Raw genomic sequence first — 10,542 nt, 5'->3', positions numbered from 1 at the left:
TGGGTTAGCCTGGGTGTTGATCTGTACCTGTAGTTTTCTATGGGTAAGCCTGGGTGTTGATCTGTACCTGTAGTTTTCCATGGATAAGCCTTAGTGTTGATCTGTACCTGTAGTTTTCCATGAGTAAGCCTTGGTGTTGATTTGTACCTGTAGTTTTCCATGGGTAAGGTTAGCCTTGGTGTTGATCTGTTCCTGTAGTTTTCCATGAGTAAGCCTTGGTGTTGATCTGTACCTTTAGTTTTCCATGGGTAAGCCTTGATGTTGATCTGTACCTGTAGTTTTGCATGGGTAAGCCTTGGTGTTGATTTGTACCTGTAGTTGGGTAAGCCTTGGTGTTGATCTGTACCTGTTGTTTTCCATGGGTTAGCCTTGGTTTTGATCTGTACCTGTAGTTTTCCAGGGGTTAGCCTGGGTGTTGATCTGTACCTGTAGTTTCCATGGGTTAGCCTTGGTGTTTATCTGTACCTGTAGTTTTGCATGGGTAAGCCTTGGTGTTGATATGTACCTGTAGTTCTCCATGGGTAAGCCTTGGTGTTGGTCTGTACCTGTAGTTTTCCATGGATAAGCCTTGGTGTTGATCTGTACCTTTAGTTTTCCATGGGTAAGCCTTGGCGTTGATCTGTACCTGTATTTTTCCATGGCTAAGCCTGGGTGTTGATCTGTACCTGTAGTTTCCATGGGTTAGCCTTGGTGTTGGTCTGTACCTGTAGTTTTCCATGGATAAGCCTTAGTGTTGATCTGTACCGGTAAGCCTTGGTGTTGATCTGTGCCTGTATTTTTCCATGGGTAAGCCTTGGTGCTGATCTGTACCTGTATTTTTCCATGGCTAAGCCTGGGTGTTGATCTGTACCTGTAGGCTGTTGATCTGTACCTGTAGTTTTGCATGGGTAAGCCTTGGTGTTGATCTGCACCTGTAGTTTTCCGTGGGTAAGCCTTAGTGTTGATCTGTACCTGTAGTCTTCCATGAGTTAGCCTGGGTGTTGGGCTGTACCTGTAGTTTTCCATGGGGAAGCCTTAGTGTTGATCTGTACCGGTAAGCCTTGGTGTTGATCTGTGCCTGTATTTTTCCATGGGTAAGCCTTGGTGCTGATCTGTACCTGTATTTTTCCATGGGTAAGCCTTGGTGCTGATCTGTACCTGTATTTTTCCATGGGTAAGCCTGGGTGTTGGTCTGTACCTGTAGTTTTCCATTGGTTAGCCTTGGTGTTGATCTGTACCTTTAGTTTTCCATGGGTAAGCCTTGATGTTGATCTGTACCTGTAGTTTTCCAGGGGTTAGCCTGGGTGTTGATCTGTACCTGTAGTTTTGCATGGGTAAGCCTTGGTGTTGATATGTACCTGTAGTTTTCCATGGGTAAGCCCTGGTGTTGATATGTACCTGTAGTTCTCCATGGGTAAGCCTTGGTGTTGATCTGTGCCTGTAGTTTTCCATGGGTAAGCCGTGTGGTTGATCTGTACCTGTAGTTTTCCATTGGTTAGCCTGGGTGTTGATCTGTACCTGTAGTTTCCATGGGTTAGCCTTGGTGTTGGTCTGTACCTGTAGTTTTCCATGGATTAGCCTGGGTGTTGATCTGTACCTGTAGTTTTATATGGGTTAGCCTTGGTGTTTATCTGTACCTGTAGTTTTGCATGGGTAAGCCTTGGTGTTGATCTGCACCTGTAGTTTTCCGTGGGTAAGCCTTAGTGTTGATCTGTACCGGTAAGCCTTGGTGTTGATCTGTGCCTGTATTTTTCCATGGGTAAGCCTGGGTGTTGGTCTGTACCTGTAGTTTTCCATGGATTAGCCTTGGTGTTGGTCTGTACCTGTAGTTTTCCATTGGTAAGCCTTGGTGTTGATCTGTGCCTGTAGTTTTCCATGGGTAAGCCCTGGTGTTGATATGTACCTGTAGTTTTCCATGGGTAAGCCCTGGTGTTGATATGTACCTGTAGTTCTCCATGGGTTAACCTGGGTGTTGATCTGTACATGTAGTTTTCCATGGGTTAGCCTTAGTGTTGATCTGTACCTGTAGTTTCCATGGGTTAGCCTTGGTGTTTATCTGTACCTGTAGTTTTGCATGGGTAAGCCTTGGTGTTGATATGTACCTGTAGTTCTCCATGGGTAAGCCTTGGTGTTGCTCTGTACCTGTAGTTTTCCAGGGGTTAGCCTGGGTGTTGATCTGTACCTGTAGGGTGTTGATCTGTACCTGTAGTTTCCATGGGTTAGCCTTGGTGTTGATCTGCACCTGTAGTTTTCCGTGGGTAAGCCTTAGTGTTGATCTGTACCTGTAGTCTTCCATGAGTTAGCCTGGGTGTTGCTCTGTACCTGTTGTTTTCCATGGGTAAGCCTTGGTATTGATCTGTACCTGTAGTTTTCCAGGGGTAAGCCTTGGTGTTGATCTGCACCTGTAGTTTTCCGTGGGTAAGCCTTAGTGTTGATCTGTACCGGTAAGCCTTGGTGTTGATCTGTACCTTTAGTTTTCCATGGGTAAGCCTGGGTGTTGGTCTGTACCTGTAGTTTTCCATTGGTAAGCCTTGGTGTTGATCTGTCCCTGTAGTTTTCCATGGGTTAACCTGGGTATTGATCTGTACATGTAGTTTTCCATGGGTTAGCCTTAGTGTTGATCTGTACCTGTAGTCTTCCATGAGTTAGCCTGGGTGTTGGGCTGTACCTGTAGTTTTCCATGGGTTAGCGTTGGTGTTGGTCTGTACCTGTAGTTTTCCATTGTAAGCCTTGTTGTTTATCAGTACCTGTAGTTTTCCATGGGTAAGGTTAGCCTTGGTGTTGATCTGTACCTGTTGTTTTCCATGGGTAAGCCTTGGTGCTGATCTGTACCTGTATTTTTCCATGGCTAAGCCTGGGTGTTGATCTGTACCTGTAGGGTGTTGATCTGTACCTGTAGTTTCCATGGGTTAGCCTTGGTGTTTATCTGTACCTGTAGTTTTCCATGGGTTAACCTGGGTGTTGATCTGTACATGTAGTTTTCCATGGGTTAGCCTGGGTGTTGATATGTACCTGTAGTTTTCCATGGGTAAGCCCTGGTGTTGATATGTACCTGTAGTTCTCCATGGGTTAACCTGGGTGTTGATCTGTACCTGTAGGCTGTTGATCTGTACCTGTAGTTTTGCATGGGTAAGCCTTGGTGTTGATATGTACCTGTAGTTCTCCATGGGTAAGCCTTGGTGTTGCTCTGTACCTGTAGTTTTCCAGGGGTAAGCCTTGGTGTTGATCTGTGCCTGTATTTTTCCATGGGTAAGCCTTGGTGCTGATCTGTACCTGTATTTTTCCATGGGTAAGCCTTGGTGCTGATCTGTACCTGTATTTTTCCATGGCTAAGCCTGGGTGTTGATCTGTACCTGTAGTTTCCATGGGTTAGCCTTGGTGTTGATCTATACCTGTAGTTTTCCATGGGTTAACCTGGGTGTTGATCTGTACCTGTAGTTTCCATGGGTTAGCCTTGGTGTTGATATGTACCTGTAGTTCTCCATGGGTAAGCCTTGGTGTTGGTCTGTACCTGTAGTTTTCCATTGGTAAGCCTTGGTGTTGATCTGTACCTGTCTTTTTCCATGGGTAAGCCTGGGTGTTGGTCTGTACCTGTAGTTTTCCATTGGTTAGCCTTGGTGTTGATCTGTACCTGTTGTTTTCCATGGGTTAGCCTTGGTGTTGGTCTGTACCTGTAGTTTTCCATTGGTTAGCCTGGGTGTTGATCTGTACCTGTAGGGTGTTGATCTGTACCTGTAGTTTTCTATGGGTTAGCCTTGGTGTTGATCTATACCTGTAGTTTTCCATGGGTTAGCGTTGGTGTTGGTCTGTACCTGTAGTTTTCCATTGTAAGCCTTGTTGTTTATCAGTACCTGTAGTTTTCCATGGGTAAGCCTGGGTGTTGATCTGTACCTGTAGTTTTATATGGGTTAGCCTTGGTGTTGATCTGCACCTGTAGTTTTCCGTGGGTAAGCCTTAGTGTTGATCTGTACCGGTAAGCCTTGGTGTTGATCTGTACCTGTAGTGTTCCATGGGTAAGCCTTAGTGTTGATCTGTACCTGTAGTTTTCCATGAGTTAGCCTGGGTGTTGCTCTGTACCTGTAGTTTTCCATGGGTAAGCCTTGGTGTTGATCTGTGCCTGTATTTTTCCATGGGTAAGCCTGGGTGTTGATCTGTACCTGTAGTTTTCCATGGGTTAACCTGGGTGTTGATCTGTACATGTAGTTTTCCATGGGTTAGCCTGGGTGTTGATCTGTACCTGTAGTTTTCCATGGGTTAACCTGGGTGTTGATCTGTACATGTAGTTTTCCATGGGTTAGCCTGGGTGTTGATCTGTACCTGTAGTTTTCCATGGGTAAGCCTTGATGTTGATCTGTACCTGTAGTTTTCCATGGGTTAGCCTTGGTGTTTTTCTGTACCTGTAGTTTTCCATGGGTTAGCCTTGGTGTTGGTCTGTACCTGTAGTTTTCCATGGGTAAGCCTTGGTGTTGATCTGTACCTGTAGTTTTCCATGGGTNTGTTGATCTGTACCTGTAGTCTTCCATGGGTAAGCCTTGGTGTTGATATGTACCTGTAGTTTTCCTTGGGTTAGCCTTGGTGTTGGTCTGTACCTGTAGTTTTCCATGGGTTAGCCTTGGTGTTGATCTATACCTGTAGTTTTCCATGGGTTAACCTTGGTGTTGGTCTGTACCTGTAGTTTTCCATTGGTTAGCCTGGGTGTTGATCTGTACCTGTAGTTTTCCATGGGTTAACCTTGGTGTTGATCTGTACCTGTAGTTTTCCATTGGTTAGCCTGGGTGTTGATCTGTACCTGTAGTTTTCCATGGGTTAGGCTTGGTGTTGATCTGTACCTGTAGTTTTCCATGGGCAAGCCTTGGGGTTGAGCTGTACCTGTAGTTTTCCATGGGTTAGCCTTGGTGTTGATCTGTACCTGTAGTTTCCCATGGGTTAGCCTTAGTGTTGATCTGTACCTGTAGTTTTCCATGGGTTAACCTTGGTGTTGATCTGTACCTGTAGTTTTCCATGGGTAAGCCTTAGTGTTGATCTGTACCTGTAGTTTTCCATGGGTTAGCCTTGTTGTTGATCTGTACCTGTAGTTTTCCTTGGGTTAGCAGGTTAAACCTGTTCTACTAGATAGGTCAAAGTGACAGAGGTAACAAAGGTCAAATTTAAAGATGTATGAGATGACTAACACAAATATGTATACCCACCAGTATGGAACACTTGGGAAGAAAAACTGAAGTCAGATTAAGGTCACATGGATTCTTAAGGCACTTGTCACTGTTCCCTAGAATTTGTAAGTAATTCACGGACTTGATTTACTTTGCAGTGATCCAAGGTTCATCATTGGAATACTGCTATTCTTGTCCGGCTTCATCATCAACCGCTGGGCTGACTGGAAACTCAAGTCACTCCGCAACACTAAAGGTGAAGATTGTAATCTTGAAGACGGTAAACTTCATTTTATTGTCATTTAAAACTTTCTCTTTTTAAATTTTCTGGATAGATTTGTGTCCATAGAATATTTCATCTTTGGATCTGCATATAATTCTTATTCTGTTGTCTACTTTTTATGAAAATGATCCAGTAAAACAGGTCTTGGACTATATACAATATCAGACAAATATATTTGATATCTATAGAATATCATATTTATAATACCATGTACATAAGATTCATATAACAATATTCTCTGCTTTTTGATAATGTGTAAGATTTTATCTATAACAACATTTATTGTTGGGACATGTTGACACTGTACAGTCTGAAGTATTCGGTTTCTGTACTAGACAGACTGCTATATTTGATTATGTGTAATATTTTGTCTATAACAACATTATTTGTTACCACAGGCTGTAATGGTTATTACATTCCGTATGGCGGACTGTTTGAGCTGGTCACCTGTCCTAATTACTTCGGGGAACTCGTAGAATGGCTGGGATGGTAAGTGAAGTATTCAAATTAAACCTGGAAGTCTGGATTGATATATCAGAGATGAGGCATTATTTTGTATTGAATGACAGCAAGACAAAATATCAAGCAATATTCAGAGAAAGTGTTTTTCTCCTGTACACACAACTTCAACAACCCAGGTGGAGTATAAAATGGTCTGGGGTAGATGTTGCAGTATCTGTGCTATAGCATTCAAGTGAGGTGGCACTATCAATGATACCATTGGAAGCATGGTCCCACAAACAGAACGCAATACATCTCCAGCACACACGTGCACGCAGGCATACAAATACAGGGAAATTAGCCAGGTGGCATACATGTAGGACTAGGGTTAGTGCCTGATAAATAACAATACAGTTGACAGTTTGTTACATCATAAAATCTTACTTGGTAATCTCACTATGATCAAAAGGCGTTTGTAAAAAAAAATCTCATAAATTGTCTTGTGTTTTAAAAATGGTCATGAAATCTTTCTGTATGAATTTTCTTCCAAAAATCATTTAAAGTCTTTTTGAAAGGCAAACAAAGAACCTACTGATGTTGATGTCTTTAAAAACAAAATGTCTGCTTTTCAAAATTGAATCATTACCTGTGAAGTCAGCATACTGGGCGACAATGCCTAATGGTTATTTTTGGTTTAAAACAATTCCATTCCAACTTCTTCCATTCAACACTTAACTGATTTTCCTATGGGAACCTTTCTATAAACGATTTCATTCATTGGTTTGGAAATCATGAACTTCCAAAGTAAAATATTCGTGAATAAATTTGAGAGATTTGATGCAATGTATCACTTTGTATATTGATACCGGTGACTGGGTAAAAAGAGCGTTACATGACATGATCTGTGATTTGTGTTTACAGGGCGATAGCTACATGGTCACTACCAGGACTAGTGTGGTGCCTGTTCTCTGCTGCCACGTTTGTCCCTCGTTCTCAGCATAACCACAAATGGTAAGTACGTTATACTGTAGAATTTGTCAGGGCTAGAAACTGCTGTGAGTTTGTAATGCCTGTGATACGCAGGTTTTCATCATTTGACTTCCTTTTTTTATTTTTCTCTCTCTGCATTGTTTGTTAAAGGTGACTTAAATAAAACAGATATCAGTTATATATCTGTTTCTTAGGTAATACTTTTCTGTGAATGACTGGGAGTAACATGGTTCACAGTTGAAGGTCTAGACATTAGTTACCCAGAAGATCAGAAGTTATAATGTAGGAATTATATCTACCATGTCTTGGAGTTCTAGCTTTATAAAAGGGTACAAACATGATAGGCAATAATGGCAGGGATGACTGGTGATACTTTCACTTAGGATATACAGATAACGTGTCATTTTCTCCCAGTCTGATTTTTGTCCTTCTCTGGTAAAATCTGCTAGTGAGTTTAGGATTGAAGAACAAACTCTCGATGGTAAGGGGTGGGTGAGTGATTGTTTTCACTAATCTAAAAAGGATGTGTGCTTGTCGGATGTGAATAGTATGGGCAGCATCAAGAAATTTATGTTATAAAACATACATAATGATAATGAGTACTACTACCGTATTAGGTAATAATTATCAAATCTTAAATTTCCAACTGTATTTTTTCTTTTAGGTACAAACAGCAGTTTGAGTTATACCCCAGAAACAGGAAGGCTTTGATACCATACATATTTTGAAGACAGCCGTTAACATAAAAATACTCTTGTGAATGTTTGGCAACTGGCCCAAAGACAAAGGGAAAGATAACTCAGGGAACATCCTTATTTTGACATTAGACTTAAGTTGATGATATTAGTAGATTATTGCAATATATACTGTACCTAATTAAGTAAGTGGTGTTAGTGGATTATAACATTTATACACCTAATTATTTATATGTTAGTTGATTATTACATTCATACAACTTATGATGTTAGTTGATTATAACATTTATACACCTGAATATGTAAATGATGTTAGTTGATTATAACATTTATACACCTGATTATGTAAATGATGTTAGTTGATTATAACATTTATACACCTAATTATGTAAATGATGTTAGTTGATTATAACATGTATTTACCTGATTATGTAAATGATGTAAGTTGATTATAAAATGTATACACCTGATTATGTAAATGATGTAAGTTGATTATAACATTTATACACCTGATTATATAAATGATGTTAGTTAATTATAACATGTATTTACCTGATTATGTAAATGCTGTAAGTTGATTATAAAATGTATACACCTGATTATGTAAATGATATTAGTTGATTATAACATTTATACACCTGATTATGTAAATGATGCTAGTTGATTATAACATTTATACACCTGATTATATAAATGATGTTAGTTGATTATAAAATGTATACACATGATTATGTAAATGATGTTAGTTGATTATATCATGTATCGCCTGATTATGTAAATGATGTTAGTTAATTATAACATGTATTTACCTGATTATGTAAATGCTGTAAGTTGATTATAAAATGTATACACCTGATTATGTAAATGATATTAGTTGATTATAACATTTATACACCTGATTATATAAATGATGTTAGTTAATTATAACATGTATACACCTGATAATGTAAATGATGTTAGTTGATTATAACATTCATACACCTGATTATGTAAATGATGTAAGTTGATTATAAAATGTATACACCTGATTATGTAAATGATATTAGTTGATTATAACATTTATACACCTGAATATGTAAATGATGTTAGTTGATTACAACATTTATACACCTGATTATGTAAATGATGCTAGTTGATTATAACATTTATACCCCTGATTATGTAAATGATGTTAGTTGATTATAACATGTATACACCTGATTATGTAAATGATGTTAGTTGATTATAAAATGTATACACCTGATTATGTAAATGATGTTAGTTGATTATAACATTTATACACCTGATTATGTAAATGATGTTAGTTGATTATAACATGTATCGCCTGATTATGTAAATGATGTTAGTTAATTATAACATGTATACACCTGATTATGTAAATGATGTTAGTTGATTATTACATGTATTTACCTGATTATGTAAATGATGTTAGTTAATTATAACATGTATTTACCTGATTATGTAAATGATGTTAGTTGATTATAACATGTATACACCTGTTAATGTAATTGATGTTAGTTAATTATAACATGTATACACCTGATCATGTAAATGATGTTAGTTGATTATAACATGTATTTTTTATCAGGAAAGTTTACCATTATTAACTTTGTGATGTTGAATAAGAAAAACTGTGATAATGTTTAGATGCATAAAATGTGTATTTCTCTGCCTTTATGCTAATGTATGTATGTGTATCAGTGCGTGTGCATGTTTGTACATTATACAGTGGGCGCGGAATATATGGTGATGTCTAAATAATTCTAATAATCCACCGATTTTCTCTAAATCATTCCCTTATGACATTTATTAGTCTAAAGTCTTATTCCTCGCCTTTGAATATTCACTTTTATTGGCTGTTATTTTGAATATAAATTCAGCCTATCAGGGCTTATAGAAGAATCCTTGAAACATGTTGACCAAGTTTTTGTTCTGTGAATTTTTGTTGTTAAGATCGTCCACTGTTTAAGTTATGTTGGTATGTGACCTGTGTCAGGTCAAATTTATGAGTACATGACACATGGTTTAGGTGTGATATTTAACAGGCTCTCAGGAAGCATAAGTCAAGTTTTGTTTCTTTAAATTGTTTCCTTGTTGTGGAAATTTATCCTCTAAAATGTATAAAATAAAAAAATGAGCAGGTCATAGTTACCTAATTATATACAACTATATTTTGAAGATCAGTATATTTCTTATAAGGTGTGTTAATTTTGGCTTGGATGTAACAGAACCACTCATATCTTAATTTTGCTTTAAATGTATGTATTTTTCAATAATTTACCATTTCTTAAATTTTTGCCTATGGATTTGGAATGATATTATTTTGCATTTGGAAGACTTTTCTTCTGAATTTGAGTAATTGATAATACTGTTCATGTTTTACAATTTGAAAATCAGAAAATCGTGTTCATTACACTTTTACTATTTGTAATAAAACTATAACTTATGTTATCTTATCCTTTGCATGTTATTCTGTATTTTAATATGGTGCTATTCTCTTTCTTGACAAGGTACTTTTCTCTATCTTGACAAGGTGCTATTCTCTATCTTGACAAGGTGCTATTCTCTATCTTGACAAGGTGCTATTCTCTATCTTGGCAAGGTACCATTCTCTATCTTGGAAAGTTGCAAACTCTATCTTGGCAATGTGTTGTTCTCTATCTTGACATGTACTGTTTTCTCTATCTTGACGAGGTGATGTTCTCTCTATCTTGACGAGGTGACGTTCTCTCTATCTTGACAATGTGCTGTTCTCTATCTTGACAATGTGCTGTTCTCTCTATCTTGACGAGGTGATGTTCTCTCTATATTGACACTGTGCTTTTCTCTTTATCTTGACGAGGTGTTATTCTCTCTACCTTGACGAGGTTATGTTCTCTCTATCTTGACAATGTGCTGTTCTCTCTATCTTGACAATGTGTTGTTCTCTATCTTGACAATGTGCTGTTCTCTCTATCTTGACAATGTGCTGTTCTCTCTATCTTGACAATGTGCTGTTCTCTCT

At 38.2% G+C, this 10,542-nt stretch overlaps 1 protein-coding gene across 2 annotated transcripts in view; it reads left to right on the top strand.

Annotated features, from left to right (window-relative positions):
• Positions 1-7,859, top strand: part of LOC110451419 (steroid 5-alpha-reductase DET2-like) — a 17,753-nt gene extending 9,894 nt beyond the window's left edge. Inside the window, exons 7-10 of one of the 2 annotated variants that reach the window (XM_021499424.1) lie at positions 5,288-5,385; positions 5,811-5,901; positions 6,775-6,864; positions 7,508-7,859. In XM_021499424.1, coding sequence (XP_021355099.1) covers positions 5,288-5,385; positions 5,811-5,901; positions 6,775-6,864; positions 7,508-7,571 — 343 coding nt within the window. In that variant the 3' untranslated portion in view covers positions 7,572-7,859. Of the gene's footprint in view, positions 1-5,287; positions 5,410-5,810; positions 5,902-6,774; positions 6,865-7,507 lie in introns of both variants that reach the window. The other variant, XM_021499423.1, reaches the window with a different exon arrangement.
• Positions 7,860-10,542: the final 2,683 nt, after the last annotated feature.

The sequence above is a fragment of the Mizuhopecten yessoensis genome, unplaced genomic scaffold (assembly GCF_002113885.1).
Source record: "Mizuhopecten yessoensis strain PY_sf001 unplaced genomic scaffold, ASM211388v2 scaffold5991, whole genome shotgun sequence".
NCBI lineage: Eukaryota > Metazoa > Mollusca > Bivalvia > Pectinida > Pectinidae > Mizuhopecten > Mizuhopecten yessoensis.
The sequence above is the reverse complement of the archived record's forward strand: the minus strand, read 5'-3'. Positions and strand labels throughout refer to the sequence as shown.